The sequence below is a fragment of the Camelus bactrianus genome, chromosome X (genome assembly GCF_048773025.1).
Source record: "Camelus bactrianus isolate YW-2024 breed Bactrian camel chromosome X, ASM4877302v1, whole genome shotgun sequence".
NCBI classification, from domain to species: Eukaryota; Metazoa; Chordata; class Mammalia; order Artiodactyla; family Camelidae; genus Camelus; species Camelus bactrianus.
The window spans coordinates 96,769,659-96,789,804 of NC_133575.1; the positions used below are offsets into that span (position 1 = coordinate 96,769,659).

The 20,146-nt window shown below is 36.1% G+C and overlaps 1 protein-coding gene across 1 annotated transcript in view; it reads right to left on the reverse strand.

Moving 5' to 3' along the window:
- Window positions 1–20,146, reverse strand: part of TENM1 (teneurin transmembrane protein 1) — a 700,775-nt gene that overhangs the window by 490,423 nt on the left and 190,206 nt on the right. Inside the window, exon 4 of the mRNA XM_074360055.1 lies at window positions 2,211–2,451. Coding sequence (XP_074216156.1) covers window positions 2,211–2,427 — 217 coding nt within the window. The 5' untranslated portion in view covers window positions 2,428–2,451. The remainder of the gene's footprint in view (window positions 1–2,210; window positions 2,452–20,146) is intronic.

Below are 20,146 nucleotides of genomic sequence, written 5' to 3' on the forward strand. Positions count from 1 at the left end.
AGTCTCACCAATTCTATCACACTACTACTTCTTGAATGTATTTCTTCACTTCCACTGATACAGCCAAAATTTAGACATTCATCACCATTCTTTGCTTGGGCTAATTCAGTGACTTCATAGAGTGTCTCCTTGCATCCAGTTTTTCCCAGTTGCAATCCATCTTCTACACTGCTGCTTTCACATCTACAATTGTTTTCTATACTTCTCATCCTAAAGATTATAATTCATCATGAAATTCTCTATCACTTAAAAGCTTTTTAAAAAAAATGTTTAAAGGAAAAAAAGAACTAAGTTGGGCATTCAAGACTTTTTGTGGTCTAGTTTCAATGCACCTCACTCTAGTCATATTGAGATTTTCACCATTACATGCCTTTTCACAGCTTCACACTCTTGCACCTGATAATCTACCCTCTTGGAATGTCCTTTTCCTAGTAAACTCTCATTCAGATGGTAAGCTCTTGATCAAATATCACCTTTCTAAAGTACACTTGATTCCCCTGTGTACTTCCATAGCACCTTATTTATCTATAAAAGCACTTCTTACACTTAATTGTAATGATTTGTTGGATGTCTACTTTCTCTACCACATTATGAGTTTCCTGCAAACAGAAACTATCATAGTCATCTCCAGTCCCAGCATTTGACTTGAGGCCTGATGCAGAGCAAGTGCTAAATAAAAGCTTACTGAGTAATAATAGGTTATTAAAAGGAAATTACGATGACATCATAGAAGACAGACTTACTTTCCTCATCTCAAAATTCATTTTGATCACAATGCAGAGATAAAATCTGAGGCTGCCTAGCTCTTTATACTGACTCCATACAAAATGGCTTATATTTTTAGAACAAACTGTCACCAGAAGTGCATTCTTATTTAAATTCACAGCATATTAGGTCAAGCACTCTATACATCAATCCCATAAACCACAAGTCACAGTTTTAAATTCATATTCTATAAAGACAGGCTTATAGAGAAATATTTTAATGGGAACTACACATTTCTTAAAGTATAATAGAGCCCCTCAAAATTCCCATAGGAAAACATCTACCAATTTAGAAATTTAGAGTCATCCTTGTCAGGGAGAAAAATAAAATTCCTTTATCACAAAGTTACAAAGCCTTTAGCTGCATAAATAGGGAAGATTAAAATGAATTACTTGAGAACACAGATACAAAACTTTTACCAAGTATGTTGAGCTAAAAAAAATGGGTAATATAGTTAATATAAACATTCAATATATATTTAAATGTTAGTACAAATCTTGAATCTTTGGTTCAATTTAAAGTTTTTCTAATGTAAGATTCATTATGAATTAGAACACAGTAATTTTCAATTGTAATAAATCTATTTTATACGGTCTAGGGTGGTGCCTGAGAATTTGCCTTTCTCACAGGTCCATGGGTGATGATGCTGCTGTTGGCCCAGAGTCCATGCTTTGAGAACTGCTGATCCAGATCATTGAATCAATTTTATGAATCTCAACACTGAGTTATTCTTAAGAAAAAAAAAGTAATCTCTGCCAATGTCAGTATCTTTTTTTACTATGTAGTTAAAATAGTGTCTAATACTACTTATCTAATGATTGAAAAGAAATAAGGAAATCATACTTCTATTTACCTGCTTTCTATTTATTAGAAACTGTCTTGTCAATCCATAATTGAGAGACAAAGGCTGTCCAAAGGATACGCCCCACATTATGGCTGTGGTAGGAAGGGTTCTGACAAATTCTTACTTTCCCTTAGGACTGTGCTGCACAGGGTTTCAGCATTCTGTCGACGACAGTCTTTCTGGACCTTTGCTTGGTAGTCTCCACTAACCTTTTTAAGGCTTTTTTAGATACCAAATATTTATTTGAGACTTTCGTCCCATATAGGCAATGGCTTGAAAAGCACTTGGCTGTTTACTTTTCATCTTACTATAAATTATTTATCCTTCAGTATGTAAATGGCTATTTGTAGGATTAGACAAATTTTGAATGCTCTGATAAGAGGATTGTTGCATCTAAATTCATGCATAATCCGTAAAAAGCACATGTAACCTACAACCTCAGCTGAACTGGCATATGAAACAGATTCACTAAGCGTATGTAAGCAGCACAAATTATTAACCAGTTAACATCAGCAAATTTGTTTTTGAAACATAAGTTTATGCACACAAGCATTCCCTAATGAGAAATAGTATCAGCTATAAAAATCCAATAAAAACATACCTTGAGTAGATTTCTCTACTTTTTTCCTCTTCCTACTCTGGCTATTGTAATTCATCCTCAGCTCTTGGTTATACTCATGCAGAGTTTCTCGGGAGTTGTATGATTGTCTTGGTTTTCTTCCATCTTCACTCTCATCAGAAGAACTGGTATAAGCCAGGTCCATTTCATGCTTGACTTTTGACAGAGGTTGGTAGGGTTTGCAGTCTGTTTGCTCCATTTCTGATTAAGCAAGCTCAGTTTTCTGAAAAAAGGAAGAGGAACTCTTTTAATGTAAGCAGTCCAGAAAGAGAGAGGGGAAAACACACGCCTTCTTAGATTTGTCCTTTTGCAAGGAAACACATCAGGCAGATTTACAATTGGTCCTGATAATACTATCAAAGGAGGGGAGCAAAAGACAAACGAGATGACACGAAGCTAGCCGGAGGCAATAATAGCACTGTGTTACATGCGAACGTTGTCAAACATTTAGGATTAAGCTGGAAGTAGCAGTATCAGAAAATACTCAAGGTAAAAGAGAGCCAGCTTTCAAAAATACTTGTGTTGGAATGCAAATAAAGGACAGCGTTGTTCTATGGTATGTGTCTGTTTTGAATGTTAAAGACATTGGTTAGATTTTTTTTTACTTACAAGGTTTGAAAGTGGCCAGAAGTACAAATATTAACCCAGCATATCCTACATTTGAAATGAAAACTGGTAAGAGAACTACATTCAGAAAAAACATTCTTGCCTCTGGTTTAATATTGCATTTAAGAAAAGGATTCTGAGTTAGAGAGGCTCATGAAATAAAGTGTCCTTAAGGGGGACTGAGCTCTTTGTGTTCATATTGTGACTTTTGCGCCTCAGGCTTGCAGAGCATTTTTAATGAGTTAGGTGGTGGTAAATTTTTGTTCTTCATAGTACCAAGAGGACATAAACAACACTTGTGGTGAGTATACTGGTATAGGAACAGCAGGATCTAAATCGGGTTTAGAAATAGAAATTTTAAACTTCATGATAAATCACTGAAAAAAAAAAAACCCCTTCATCACAGAATGCTGAGCTAGGAGCCACTAAGGCTCTTAAGACCAGTAGAGGCATTATTCCCCTTACTTAGCACACAGAGATTTGAGAAGATCAAAGACCATCTGATATGTCAAAGTCTTCTGAAAAGTTTAAAGCGTATAAAAATGTTCTTGTTTTCATTCTTTACATTATTTTATCATCATTTTCATCCACTGTTGCAACTTTGCAACTTAGTCCTTTCATACAATGTTCAAGAAACCTAGCTTGAAACAAAATAGCATTTTATTTTGCAATGAAAATGACGCCTTTATTTTTCTTCAGCTCTTCACCATACTGCGTTGTCAAAGAAATCTACAGACGTTTAGATGGTGGCTCCTCTGTCACGTACAGCATCTTACTTTTTGGAATTTCTATTGCACGTATAGCAAACACAAAGAACACTGAAATCACTCAATGAAGCTTATGGATTTGACTGATATGCATTTGATGGTATATAGTGCTTTGCAGTATGAACAAAGTTTCACTAGTCTTATTTCCCTAATCAGATGTTAAGATCAGAGAAGGCAGACTCTGAGTCTTATGCTTCTTTATCTCCCCCATACCACTTAGCACTATTCTAGGCACACACATAGTAGAAACTATTTAACTCCTAAACCTACAGATTCCATAAATGGTCCACAGAGGCACGTAGTTTGGTTTGAACTGATATCAGAGTGGAGCATCTTGGAGAGAAAGCAGATCAAGTAATATAAATTAATACATACTGAGGAGTCAAAAACAATCAAGCTCATGCCATCTCATGGCTGAACATACTGTCTACACACATAAGTCCCCAATCTATAGCTCCAGCGTAGGTCCCTCACCTGAACCACGGGCTTGGATACCCAACTGCCTACTCAACATCTCTACTTGGATATCTAAAAGGTATCTCAAACTTATTATGTTCAAAACTAAGCTCCTGATTCCTATCCCTTCCCCAAACTGCTCCTCTCATAGTCTTCATCTTGGTAAATGGCAAATCCATTCTTCTGTTTGCTTAGGCCACAGAACTTGAAGCCATCCTTGATTCTAGTCTTTTACATCCTACATACAATCCGTCAGTTAATCCCATTGGGGTTACCTTTGAAATGTATCCAGAAACCAACATCTCCCTCATTCCCTACTCCCACACCAGGATTACTGCTATAGCCTCCTAACTGATCTACCGCTTACACTATTGCTCCCTTCCAGCACATTCCCCACACTCCAGCCACAATGAAGCTTTTAAATCTAAATCATATCATGTCTCTCCTTTGCTCAAAAGCAGCAATGACATCCTATTTTCTTTAAAATAAAAGCTGAAATCCTTACAATGACCTACAAGACCCCTACAAGGTCCACCTCTCCCTACCCTAACCTCTCCAAACTCATCCTCTGATATCTCCCCCTGTCTCATGAACCCTAGATGTACTAGTCTTCTTGCTGTTTGGGATTAACACAGCAGAGGTGTGGCCAAAATAATGCTCCCTCCTGAGCCTCAGTTGGTTATGAATTTACACCACTCAAACCTGACACGTTAAACTTAAAAATAAAAAACATCTCACTTCTAATGCCAATGTTGTGTTTTGGCTACTGTGATTTATCATGTTAAAGCCACCTGTATTTTTTATGTATGGGAATCTAGACATACTTCTCTCCTTCAGTATGTGCATTTGCAACATGAAAGAGAGAGAAAGAGATTCCTAATAGCCATTTTGAACCAATGTTGAAGTTCTCATCATAGCTATTCACAGCTATAATCAGCTAGGCATGTCACACCTAAGTCAAGGTTACTGAGTGTCCCTTGGAAGCAATCTTCCTTTATATCACAAATTGGTAAAAACCAAAAAAAATAATAATCCTTCTCTGCCCCCTCCCCCCTGCTCCTTCACCAAAACTTATTAAAATCTGTGCCAGTGGACCCGGATGGCAGAAGATACTTTCAGCTCTCTTTAGACACATGATATGGAGGCACCTTGTGCCTAGAGCTGTGAAAGTATGTAACTGTGAGATTTACCAAGGTCTTGAGAGACAGAGCTTGACCACACACACAACTAGTTCACTTATTGAAAATAAAAAAGTGGTAAAACCTTAAGAAAAAGATTAATATTCTAAATCCATCAAACTTTGAAAGCATAATAATTCAGAAAAGATGCTGTTCTAAATACTCTAAGGTAAAGAATATGCTCATATTTGCTTAACTGACTTTTTTCATTTAGTGCCCAACATGGCATCCTGGAGATCCGTTGGCAAGCCAATGTCATTTAGACATAATGATGACAGTGTCAACTCATAGAGAAATCAAATGTACATATAATGCTATTCACATCGAAACAACTTTTTTTGGGGTAGGGATATATAGCTCAGTGGTAGAGCACATACTTAGCATGCACGAGGTCCTGGGTTCAATCCCCAGTATCTCCATTAAAAAAAAAAATGGCTCTTCATCCATTAAAAAAAAACAAATAACAAAAGCAACAAAATAATTTTTAATTTCTCTTTATTTTGATAATGATAACCTTTTTTAAAAAAAAAGCAATTGTGGAAGTAAAATACATGCTGCTATGGAACAAAGTGAAAAACAAAGAAGTCACTTGTCTTTACTACTGCAGAAGATCCATTCAGATAGATCACAGTATAAATTCAAAATGTCACCACCTGTGGTTTACCCTCGTGTTTTCCACTTTCTACTTGCTAACAAGATAAACTCCAAGGTGACTTCAGAGGAGCTCATGGAAGTTTATGTTTTTTTTTTTTCGTCACCATAAGGCTACAGAGAGACAACCTGGTAAGCGGAACTCACTGGTCTTGGAATGGCGGGATAATCATGATAACAAAAGCAGAAGCAGTCCCGGTAGCAGCTAACTCACAGCAGTTATCATGCATCAGGCCTACCAGTCACTGTTGTAAATGCTTTTCATATCATGACTCCTTTAATTCTTATGGCATCCTATTCAGTAGGTATTAATTTTAGCCCCATTTTATAAAGAAAGCCAAGGAACAGAGCAGTTAAGTGACTTGCCTAAGGTCGCACAGCTAGTAAGCTGTAGAGCTGAGATTTCAATTCATACAATCTGTCTCCAAAGGCCACACTCTTAATCACTATTTCACTTCATCTTTCAGCAGAATACCTGGAAGAGTGGCCTAAGGTACATCCCTTCCCTCTCTCAGGGTCTCTAGTTTATCCAAATGTAATAGGAGATTAGATTATCTCAAAGAGCTCTTCCAGCTGTAACATCCCATGATTGTACACGAAATTGAAGGAAAGCTTAGACTGATTAGCCAAAAAAAAAACCCAAAAGCCAAAACAAAAACAAAAAAAACCACGGTGGGGATATTCAAAGCCAAGTTTACATTATTTATCATTCCCACCCCCCCACTCCCATCCCTTCCTTTCCTCTCCCTTTCTCCAACCCTTCAAACTCATGCCAATCTATTATAGGGTAGTTTAATTAAAACATTGCTTTTGAATCCATGTATACATCTATGCACTGGGGATAACCTCCCTTCTTCTTCCTCCAGCCGGTTATTTTCTGTCTACATCTTGCTCTTAATCATATATGATGCCCTCTCAAAATGGAAAACAAGCCTGTCCTGTTTATAAGTTGGGGCTTTCACCAAAAAGGCTCACTCTGCTCCAGAAAGAAAAAAGAAAGAAAGAAAAGAAAGGATACAAAGCACATTGCCCAAGGAGAACAGGCCTTCCCAGCACACCAGGCAGAGGAAATGAGGCCACCTAGTACCTGGAGAATAGCTAGCAAAGGGGGATAGTACTCTTTGGAATTATAGTAATTTTTCCTCAATAAGGACCTTTTACTTTAATGCAAACTAACTGATTTAGAAAACATTGGGCTTAGGAAGTGAATGTGAACTCCTGGCTGATGCTTCTCTCACCTTTCTTTGTTTTCCTTAAAGAAACATTTAAGTAGTGAACTGCTGTGGGGGAAAAAGATTTAAAAGTAACATATAATCACTTGAATCTTTACAAAATTGAGGGAGGCATCTCCCCCATAAATCTGTCTGTCTGTAAGAGTGACTGCTGTCATTCTGGTCCATTTCCTTCCAGTCATAGTATACACATATATTCTCTTCATGTTGTTTCCTTCACTCTAGATGTTTTTTACATGTTTCTGTACAATTTCTATAACCATCCTTTTTAACAGCAGTGTAGCCGGGTGTACCGTAATTTACACACCCATTTCACTATTATTGGGTATTTACATTCTTCCCTTTCCATTTACAAGTATTATAACTGAAGTCACATAAAGATAACATGAACATCTTCAACATTTTTTATTATTTCCTTAGGGTAGATTCCAAGAAGTTGAATTAATGAGCCAAAAGGTTTGAACATTTTTGTGGCTTTGGGGGACTGTAATGATTTACGCTGCTATTAGCAATGTGTGGGAGCACTCTCCTTTCACTATACCCTTGTCAACTTTGAGTATTATTTTTTAATATCTATTTGAAATGAGTAAATTAAAGGTATCTTCTTTTAGTTTGCATTTCCTTGATTATTAGTGAGGCTGAATATTTTTTCTGCACGTGTTCACTAGTTCTGATTCCTCTCTTGTGAACTATTTATGGCTTTTGTGCATTTATTTACTGGGCACCTTAGTGAGTTTTTTTTCCAATTAAACTATATTGGTGTAATATGACAAATAAATTAAGCCTTTATAGTATTTGCTGAAACCATCTTTCACAGTGTGTTGTTTGCCCTTTTTATTTTTGTCCTTTTTAGATGAATGAACATTATACTAAGAGGAAAGCATGATCACTGGCTGGACATAAATCAGTTGCTTTAGAAAAATATAACAAACTTGATAAAACCAAGAGTTTTTCTGAAAACAATTTGTATCTAATTCTCCAGCAGCTGTTTGACTGACTTCATTTACTTATACAGCAAATAAACTGTAGGTTGACCGAATTCTACCATTTAAAAAACCCATCTATTTGTGTGTGATGAGAGCCTAGGTAGGTACATAAAGCCTAAAGCACTAGTTTGCTTTTGTCATGGAATTGGCTAGGTATTTTGGTATCTCATGAATACTATCATAACATTTTAGTAAATAAAAAGGGAAATAAATCATCTTTTTTTTTTTTTTCAGGAGATAGACAGGCTGAGAATTTTACGTACTGAATATGGGACTTCTTATCCAGGAAATGATAGCTTTTCAAGGAGACTGCCTTTGTGGTACACAGATATTGTATTACATCAAAGAGATAACACTCAACAGTTGAAATGAAATTCTGTTTACCACATTGGTGCACATGAGTTTCTTTAACCTAATTGTTCTATTAGTGCTTTTAAAGTCTTACAATAGAAGGATGAAAGGTCTCGCCTGGAAAAATATTCCTCCAAAACTGATTTGACTCAGTTGTGAGAACAGCTGCACTGGATTTCCTCATAGTGCCTCGGCAGGCTCTTTAGGCCATTTTGAAAGAGAAAAATGGAAGTCATTTAATTCCACAACTAAATAGTGATGATTAATAATCTCACATCTCTTTCTGCGGATGCTCTGGTTTTTTGTTTTTTGTTTTTTTCCTGGCTGCTTGTGCCTATTTTTTCTCATTAACTTTAGATAAAAACTCTAAACATTTTTATAGATACAAATGCTAGATCACATGAGACAGGTGGGGCAAGAGAAGAATTAGTGAACAGAAAAGTTGATGTTGTCACCAGACTCCACAAAAACCTCTAATCTGGAAAACTATTTTAAAAGAAAAATAAACACCTAGAACCCTAGATCAATTATTTTGAACATTTACTCTCATTTAGTATCTCCAGTGCTGCTTAGGGAATTTGGACTCCAAAACTCCTCCCTACACCACACACACACACACACACACACACACACACACACACACACACACACACACACACACACACACACATTTGGTCAAAGTTCTTGCGGACTAGAACAATATATATCATAATTTTAAAGATTTATTGAGTATTTTATAATATCCCATTAGATAAATGGCAACAGCTTAGTGCATGTCAAAATATGTGGTTCATATTTCAAATTCATTGAGGTAGGGACTTCTTTTAAAATTGTGTATAAGTACCTAACACATCTCTATACCTTAGTAATTTGAAAATAATAATACATCTCTGAGTTGCAGTGACATCTATCTCCATCACACCATCTCTTTTAGAACTCTAACAACTTCCTAAAGTAATTTCAAATTACTCCTCTCTTGTAACTTCTCAGTATCCTTTGTGGTAGATTATGTAAATCAGCTAAACACTTAATATGGGGAACAATCTTCAAGAAAATTGAAGGTAACTCAATATATAAAAGCCTTTTTACTCTTTGGAGAATAACAATAGCTGCTTATTTCCCCAAGTAAACAATCATATTCAATTCATTTTTCTTACAACGAAATCCACTAGGGCTTTGTAAATTTCATAGCAATTTTAGCATTAACATACTTATCCAAAATGTAGCATCAAATTTAATATAGTATCTTGAAAAGTAATAGGCTTTAAATATGGTACTGAACAACCAGAGATATCACTCTCTTCCATATTTTGCAAATAGCAAATATTAATCATAGCTCTCTATTGCCATCCATCTTCTACATTAGTTCAGTGAAATTTGCAGTTTATCAGTAACCCTCTCAAGTTTCATGTAAAACAATTGGGAGCAGAAACATTTTCACTGCTTAATGCTTGAACCTCATTTTCAATTATGTTAAATATTAGGTGGAAAAGGAGCTAATCAAATTAACATATGCTTCAAAGATATAGACTCTTTAGTGACTTAATTGTAGAGGTGAATACAGGGGTTAATAATGATTGCCAGGATTTACACCAAGTATTTTGCTCCTTTGGGCAAACGCTATGTCAAAGGCAGCAGGCTATATTAGAAAGAGCCCTATGAGAGAATCCTAAAATGCAGATTCCAGACGCAGCTTTATGACTTTTCTATAAAGTGGGGGAAATACCTAATATCATTAATCCTATGAGCCTCACAGGGCTGTTATGGCTAGCACATGGAAATAATGATTGAAAGTTTTAAAAAACAAGTACCAGAGGAAAGCCCCTAGCATAAGTTCAAGTTGTCAACTTGACTAAATACTACTACTACTTCTTCTCTTCCTCCTCCCCTTCCTCCTCGTCGTTATTATTGCTATTATTATTATCATTATTATCAGAAGTAAAAGGACTAAAAAGAAGATCCAGGCATTCTTTTAAGCAATTTACATCCATGATTGCATTTAATCATGAAAAATTTAACAGCGAGATATGTTTTCCTCATTTACAGATAAAGAAACAGAGGCACTGAAAGGTTAAGTAATTTCACAAAGTTCACACAGCTAGTGGAGCTAGAATTCAAATCCAAAAGGTCCAGCTCCAGAGCCTGCAGTATTAACCTCTTTGCTATGAGGGTCACCGATTCTTCAAAATAAGATTCAAAGGAAGCTGTTGGAACCAGAATGGGAAACTCAAGCAAAATTTTAGGTTACAGCTTAGAAGGAAACTAAGTGGCTTCTAGATCCTACAGAACATTGGAAAAGTACTGCCTATGTAACAAAGAGAGTGAACTTCATGGACAAGGATGGCATAAAGACACCCAGGAAAGGAGGAATCTAAGTGGAAGGGTCCTATGATGCCATGACTGAAACCAATTAAACTATAAAATCATGGCTGTTCTGCAACGTTATCAGGTGTCAATCTACAACACAACTTCCCCTGCCTACCACATTTTGCATTTACTAAACACCCCAGATGAAAGAGGGCTAGAACTGACTTGGTGTTGCTGGGTCAATGCGTGATCAGTTTGATACAGACGTCTGCACCATTCCAGGCCACAAGCAGGAAATTTACTAGACTTCCTCAGCCTCCCTACCAACAAGTACTCAGTAAGAACATAGCACAGACTGAGCTATAATTTTCACCTTTATGATTCCCTTTTCTTATATCTAAGTTTCCACATTCACCTACAGGGAGTAATACTATGTAATTACAATTGGGTTGCCACCACATAGAGTAGGGTAGACATAATGCAGTAGGAAAGGCATTGAACTGGAGTCAGAAAGTCTGGGTTTGGGCCCAGCTTGTGTCACTTACTGTATGGCACTGGATACATCAGCTAACCTCCTCTCCTTTTACATAATAAAAGCTAAATGCCCCTCCTCCCCCAAAGTGCTGGCAGATGACTCCAATGAAATAATACATATGAAAGCCCCATGTGAACTGCAAAACAATTTATAGTTATGATTATTAATTAATGATTTTTGCAACTGTAAATGTATCAATCCTAGGTTATCTATTGTTTTGAAAAAAATCTTTCTCTTTTGTTGGTGGCTTATTTACTATTTCTTTTTTAAACTGCTTTATTGAGATATAATTTATATAACATACAATTCACTCATTTCAAATGTAAAATTCCATGATTTAAGGTACATTTATAGAGTTGTGAAACCGTCACCACCATCCAATTTTAAAACATTTTCATCATCCTAAAAATAATACCTACGTCCATTAAGCAGTCACTCCCGATTCAACCTTCAGCACCTGGCAACTACTAATACACTTTCTGTCTCTATGGATTTGCCTATTCTGGACAGTTTCTATAGATGGAATCACACAATATGTAGTCTTTTGCATCTGGCTTCTTTTACAATGTTTACATAACGTTCTTGTTCATCCACATTGGAGCATGTATCAGTATTTCATGTCTTTTTATTTCTGAATATAATCCTTTTTACACATTGTTGTGTTAATTTTGCTAATATTTTTGCCCAGGGTATTCTGCTGCCCCTTTCTTTTTCACCTTCCTTTTAGGATTCATATTATGTATATGCTGGTATTCTTCTTTTGGCAGGGGGGAGGTATTCCTAACGTTGCCCGACATGTCCTCTCCCTGAAGCTCTGTTCATTTTTCTTTGATCTTTTTTCTCTATTGTCAGACTGGCTAATTTCTACAGATCAATCTTCAAGTTAACTGATGGTTCCTTTGGCCATCTTGCATGGCAAGATGCTGTTGAGTCCCTCCAGTGAATTTTTCATTTTAATTATTTCCATTTGGTTCTTTTCATAATTTCTGCTTCCTTCCTGAAAATCACTAGTTTGTTCATTTTTTATCATACTTTCCATTAAGTCTTCATTCATGGTTTCTTTTTCTTCTTTGAACATATCTATAATACCTGCTTTGAAGTCTTGCCTGTTAATTACAACATCTGGAGATATTCAGAGACAATTTATGTTGACTGATTTCTCTCTCTTTTTTACTGAGTATAGCTCATCCTATTTCTTTGCATATTTAATAATTTTTGTTGCAAACTGGACATTTTAGAAAATACATTATCAACTCTGGATTCTGATCTTTCCCCTAAAGGTAACCATTGCTGATTTTTAAAAGTTATTTAGTAAACTGCCTGGGCTGGGTGAAACATGCCACCCAATGATGTGTGGTTGTTGATTTCTCTGGTCGGTATTTTTGCTATATTCTTTTTGTAAGCTTGGTTTACTAAGGGTGAACTCTGTGTCCCTGTAGCTTTGCGGTCAGTCAGTAATTGCAGAGATTGTCTTCAACCACCTCAAACCTGTAAGGGTTCTTTCTTCTGCCAGTGGATCTGTGTGTGAGAAAGGAAACACGTGACATTCAAAGCTCATGGCATTTTCAAGTCTGCCACACTTTTCATTTTCCATTGGGCCTTTTGTATGTCTCCTCTGTGCAGTGCCTCAGGATTGACGAACAGAGCTGGCTTGAGTTCTCTCAAGTCTCCATTGCTTGCTGCACATGTGCACAGTCTCAGACAGGAATATGCTTTTCACAAGCTCAAGTTAGTAGAACTGTTGGCCCTCCCCACTGGCCCAACTCCACTGAGATTATCACTTTTACCAACAATGTCACTGGAAATGGGCATCATGCACCTCTCCACATTAAGTGAGCCACCATCAACCATGGCAGTGCAGCTACAATTTTTAGAGCCGACTCCACCAAGGGCATTGTCCTATGTGTGTGCATATGTGTGTGCGTCTAAGGAAGGGGGGAGGGGTGTGTGTGGAGCATGATTAGCCCCAAACCAAAACACCACAGATTGTCACTTTTATTACACAAAGTCCAATAGTTTATTCAAGTACAAGTGCCTTTTGGATTGTTGTAGGCCTTTGGTTGACTTCCAGGGTGCTTAAATGATTGTTTTTGTCAACGTGTAGAGCTTTATAGTCTATAGTTGTTTTTTAGGAAGTGGTTTTGTAGATCCTTACTAGCCCTCAGCCAGAAGTCTAACCCAAATCACTGATCTTTTAATGGCAGGACTTCATAGAAACGTTAGACATTAGGGATTTGCGGTTTTCTTGCTTAGTATTTTGAAGACTTAACATAAGAAAAACAATTTTAAATGACTCATTCATAATTTTATATTGAGTATATATTGATATGATAATAACTGGGTATACTGGGTTAAGCAAAATACATTATTAAAATTAATTTCACCTGCTTATTTCTTTCTTAATATGGCTCCCAGAATTTAAAAAATACACGTGTATCCTGCATTACATTTCTATTAAGCAGTACTAGTCTAGATCTAACATCCACTATATAGGAAGCACTTGAGACAGAGAAACATATTAAGTAATGAAAATAGCAAATTCAAGAGTATGAGAAACTTAAAGAAAATGTGATCTAGTTTCCTCAACAAATAAATTGCAAGGAAAAATTTAGTAGCAGGAAGGGAAATAAAGGGATTAAAAGAGATTTAAGAGTCATAGCTATAAACTGTAATGTGTACATCTTATAAGGATCCACATTGGAGCAAAGATATGAAAAAACTATACATACATTTATGAGATAGTCTGAGAAATTTGAAAATGTACCACATATCTGATGACAGTAAAGATTTATTGTTTATTTTTAAGGCGCAATATGGTATCATAGTTAGGTTACAGAAGAGTCTTCATACCCTGTAATCATATACTGAAGTCTTATGGATGAAATTATACAATATCTTGGACTTACTTCACAGAAATCTAGGGACACAAGAGGGGCAAATGAGTGAGGTGTAGATAAAGCAAGATTGTCCATGAGTTGAAAACTACTGAAGTTATGTGATGGCTAATTGTTGAGGTTAATTCAATCATGCTCTCTACTTCAATATATGTTTAAAATTTTAGATACTAGAAAATTAAAATAGTTTCAGATAATTTTTAATTATTTGGGAAAACACTAAGATACAATGTGAAATGAAAAAAATAAGATTCAAAACTGAAGTTCAGATGAGTTAAAGAAATGGAAAGATATCCCACGTTCTTGGGTTGGAAGACTTAATATTGTTAAAATGGTCATACTACCCAAAGCAATCTATAAATTTAATGTGAGCCCTATCAAATTACCCAGGACATTTTTCACAGAACTAGAACAAATAATCCTAAAATTTATATGGAATCAAAAAAGACCCAGAATTGCCAAAGCAATACTGAAGAAAAAGAATGAAGCTGGAGGACTAACTCTCCCAGACTTCAGACAATACTATAGAGCTACAGTAATCAAAACAGCATGGTATTGGTACAAAACAGACATACGGATCAATGGAATAGAATAGAGAGCCCAGAAATAAACTCACAGACCTATGGTCAATTAATCTTTGACAAAAGAGACAAGAATGTACAATGGAATAAAGACATTCTCTTCATCAAATGGTGTTGGGAAAACTGGACAGCTGCATGTAAATCAATGAAGTTAGAAAACTCCCTCACACCATACACAAAAATAAACTCAAAATGGCTTAAAGACTCAAACATAAGACAAGACACTATAAACCTCCTAGAAGAAAACATAGGTAATACATATTCTGACAAATATCACAGCAATGTTCTTCTAGGGCAGTCAACCCTGGCAATAAAAATAAAAGCAAAAATAAATAAATGGGACCTAATTAAATTACTTACAAGCTTTTGCACAGCAAAGAAAATCATAAGCAAAACAAAATGACAACCTATGAAATGGAAGAAAATATTTGCAAAAGATGAGACTGACAAGGGCTTAATTTCTGTGATATATAAACAGCACATACAACTTAATAATAAAAAAAAACAAAGAAGGCAATCTAAAAATGGGCAGAAGACCTACACAAGCAATTCTCCAATGAAGACATACAAATGGCCAATAGGCACATGAAAAGATGTTCAATATCGTTCATTATCAGAGAAATGCAAATCAAAACTACAATGAGGTACCACCTCACACCAATCAGAATGGCCATCATTCAAAAGTCCACAAACAATAAATACTGGAGAGGCTGTGGAGAAAAGGGAACCCTCCTACACTGTTGGTAGAAATGTAGTTTGGTGCAGCCGTTATGGAAAACAGTATGGAGATTCCTCAAAAGACTAAAAATGGACTTACCATATGATCCAGCAATCCCACTCCTGGGCATATATCCAGAGGGAACCTTAATTCAAAAAGATACATGCACCCCAATGTCCATAGCAGCACTATTTACAATAGCCAAGACATCGAAACAACCTAAATGTCCATTGGCAGATGACTGGATAAAGAAGATGTGGTATATTTATACAATGGAATACTACTCAGCCATAAAAAATAATGCCATCTGAAGCAACATGGACAGAATTAGAGATTGTCATTCTAAGTGAAGCAAGCCAGAAAGAGAAAGAAATACCATATGATATCATTTATATGTAGAATCTTAAAAAAAAAGAAATTTATTTAAAAAACAGAAACAGACTCACAGACATAGAAACAAATTTATGGTTACTGGGGGGAAGGGGGTGGGAAGGGATAAATTAGGAGTTTGAGATTTGCAGACACTAATTACTGTATATAAAATAGATAAACAACAAGGACCTACTGTATAGCACAGGGAACTATATTCAATATCTTGTAGTAAACTATAATGAAAAAGAATATGCAAACAAATATATGTATGTATATGTAAGACTGAACTATTATGCTGTACACCAGAAATTGACACAATACTGTAAACTGACTATACATTTCAATTAAGAAAATCCTGAAATTAATAGTGAAAAATTGTTAAAACTAGTTTCATGGGAAGAAAGGGTGATTATAGAGAACTTTACCTTTCTATCAAATTTTCTGTAATTAACTCCTGTCAAATTTTTAACCAGAAAAAGAGTACCCCTCATACATAGAGGTTTATTACCAATTATTTTTCAAAAATTAAAACCTGAAAAGAAATACATCAAAATACTAATGGCAATTATCTCTGTGTTGTGTGACTATGAATGATTTTTATTTCCTTATATTTTCCCTATTCTCTACAGTGAGAATGTATTGCTTTTTCATCAGAAGATTAGGAATAATGTTTAGTGTGAAAAATGTGAAATTTTTACTGTCCTTTCTGCTTTTCCTATCCATGTTCATATAGATGTGTGGCTATTCAGCCATTCATTAGAAGGTATATATTGAGTACCTTGCACTTTGCAAAGCACTTCAGAAATTTTCAACTTTTAAATTTCACATACAGTATTATAATTTATATGCTTACACCCCTCTGACATAGCACTTTGGCAGGATATTATTACTCCCACTTTCAGATGAGGAAACAGCCTCAAGTATTTGCAAAACACAGCAAGGCAGTAGCAGACTTTGGACGAGAATCCAGGTTTCATTATTCCTAGTCTGGTGCTCTTTTCACTATAACATGTTACTTCCCATAAAAAGTATCAAACTCAGAATACTATTTAACTAACTTAGGCCCAACTGAATTCAAATTATTTACATCAATTAACTATACTATCCATTTTACTAAACTGCAACTGAGAGCTATGTGCAGGAAAAAAGCACTCAGATGAAATAACAGGGAGGAAGCAGTACAATTTTGTGACATATGGCATGCTTGCCGATGAAATCAAAGGTATGTTTCATGCCAGCTTTTGGTCTGCAAAGTGTCTTTCATTTCACTAAGAGGTATACCCCATGCCAGGAAATGCACAACCTCCTAGCCCTTTCTTTTGAAATCTAAACCCATGAGAGCACAGATTTGGCATGACTTGATGGAACACTGAATGCAATATGCTTGACCCATTTGTGGGTACAAACTATCCAGATTATCCACTGTGGAGGACTCAAGTTTGTCATCTGGATTCCCCATCAGCGCAAGGAAAGTATGGATACATCTGAGTTTTAGGACTATCTCTGGCTAGAGAATGAAGATTTATAATTTCAGAAAAGGAAAATAACCTCTAGGGAAAAAAAATGAAAGTTAAACCAAGAAGCAACCAAGTATACCAAAAGTATAGGGCAAAAGCAGGTACGGGCTCCTATAGAGAATAATATCTTTGCCCTTTATGCTCTAGGGTGTCATAAAACCTCCAAGTGGACCTTAGTTTAGTACAAAGGATCTAATCATTGCAAGTGAGTCTACACCTCTTTTTTTAGCAGGGAAGGGAGATGCTGGAGAGCAGGGCACTGTGGAATATTTGAAGACATCTCTGTAGATTTTTAAGAACAAGAAAATTTTGCTTTATCTGCTACAAGGACCTTTGCTATCAGTTTAATTAAAACTCTCAGGGAAAATACCTTCTGTTTAAGTGGAGGGATTCACCGGGTGAGACAGGGGTCTTTTCCAAAAATAGCACTGTCACTTTGGATGACTTGGTCCTCCAGCTGGTATGGTCAATCTTTTTCATTTGGTAAATTTTGTCTTATATGCAGATGACTCCTTACTGGCAAGTTCTTTTGTAGAGGGGAAGAAATGAAATATTTTGGAGTTCATTCTAAGTGCAGACGTCTACTTGGCTAAAGGGAGGAGTATGTATCCTTTAATACTCTATGACAGACGAATGAGAAGCAGCATATTGGAGAAAGCTTTTGACTCAGACAGACCTGGGTTCTACTACTAGCTCTTCCACTCATTTAACTTTATGGTTGCTCATCTATAAAATTAGAATAACAATATCTACCTTGCAATGTTAATGTGAGAATTAACAAAAAGATATGCTGGGTGTATTTTGTAGCAAAAAGTTTGAAAGTATATACAACACCAAGGTATCAACAGTGGTTATTACATGGTAGAATTTTTAGGTTATTAGAAGATGGCACTAAAGGCATATTTTCATTGTTTTCTTTCTATTGTCTTTTTTCTTACAATGAACACATTCTAATATTATATGAAGAAAAGAATATTGCATACTATTTTAAAATAATAGATGCCAAGTTCCTATTCCAGCGTGGGGAACACAATAAACACTCATTCCTCATTGGTGGCTACCATCCTTGTTGTCATTAATCTCATCATCATCTTATTCTTTCTATTACAGGTGTGAAAACAGAGGCTTAGAGAGGTTTGGTAGCTTACTTAATTCCATGGTATCTCAGAAGCAAGTAAAATGCCCACCATACTGCCTGAAATATACACATATATAAACACATCTCATTTCATGAATCATGAATGAGTAGACTTGGTTGAGAAAGTCACCAACCTAAACTTGAACAACACATAAGCCCTCACTCAATCAGACTGCTTAAAATGGGGCAAAATTACGACAAGGGGACAGTGTATGCAAGAAGTCGTATGAAGATTTGACAGTGGCCTCACAAAAATCACATCAAGAAAGGGATTACCGATAATGAAAATTAAAGAATAACAATGCTCTTCAATAATAATTTACCAATTCTTATAGAATTCAATCATTAGGTAAGTCTTTTTCTCTCTCTCAATCATGTTTATGTGTGCACATAACAATTTCTTCCCTTCACTTCTTCAGAATCCCAGTGGCGTTTTGCTGCTCCCAGACTGAATAAAAGACCCTACTATAGCACCTTTCCTTCATCCCTGCTCCAAATCTATCCCTCTTTCCTCTCTTTTATCAAGGGTTACTTCATCTGTCTATATATCCCTGTCTCATGTCTTTTCCAGATGTTTACCTGTCAAAAACTTATTCAAAGTGATTAATCACTAATGAGAACTAAATGGGTTATTCCTCCTAGAAGAAATTAATTTTTACAGAGGTCATTTGGAAATTCAGCATCTTTGACTAAAGGTATTAATTTCTAGTTTTGAAACTTAAGCCCCACAGCAGACCATTAAGGAAGATATCGTGTGACTGGAGAGTGCTTTCCTTTGCGCCACTAAAGTCAAAGTATTCCAGCAACCACCGACTTCACAGAGCTAAGTTCTAGCCAGCCCTGAGTCTTTAAGCCTTAGGGTAGAGACAGGACTAGCCTGAATTCTCCCAGAATGTCTTCCATGGATTTAATATTATGTGAGGAGAACTGAGCTCATCCCTGGATAGAAACTAACAATGATGAATTTTTTCCCTTCTGCACCCTCAGAGGGACTCAGTGTTACATCACTGCTTGCCTGAACATACGAATTAACACTGCTGAATAGGTTAAGAATTTGGAACTTCCTATGAATTGTAGCATTTGTGTGCTTATATAAAATTCCTCTAATAGGATTCAGTGATACAAAGGTAGGGCTCTTTTCCCCTTCTGCCAGTGCTGGAGGAGGCCTGAAGAAGCTACTGACCTCAAGTTACTGAGAAGAAATTGATATCTCTAGAAGTTTTCTTTCACTGAGTCTAATTTGGTGTTTGTTTCAAGGTTACTCACAGACATAGAGAACAAACTTGTGGTTACCAGGGGTGGAGGGGGTAGGAGGGGATAAATTGGGAGTTCGAGACTTGCAGACACTAATACATATAAAATAGATAAACAAGTTCATACTGAATTGCACAGGGAACTATACTCAATATCTTATAACTTATGGTGGAAAAGAATATGAAAATGAACATATGTATGTTCATGTATGACTGAAGCATTGTGCTGTGCACCAGAAATTGACACAACATTGTAAACTGCGTATATATATATATACGCACACACACACACACACACACACACACACACAAATATCTAAGGTTAAAAATGCCCACAGTAACAGACTCTGACCCTTTTGTCTTCAACAAAGCACGT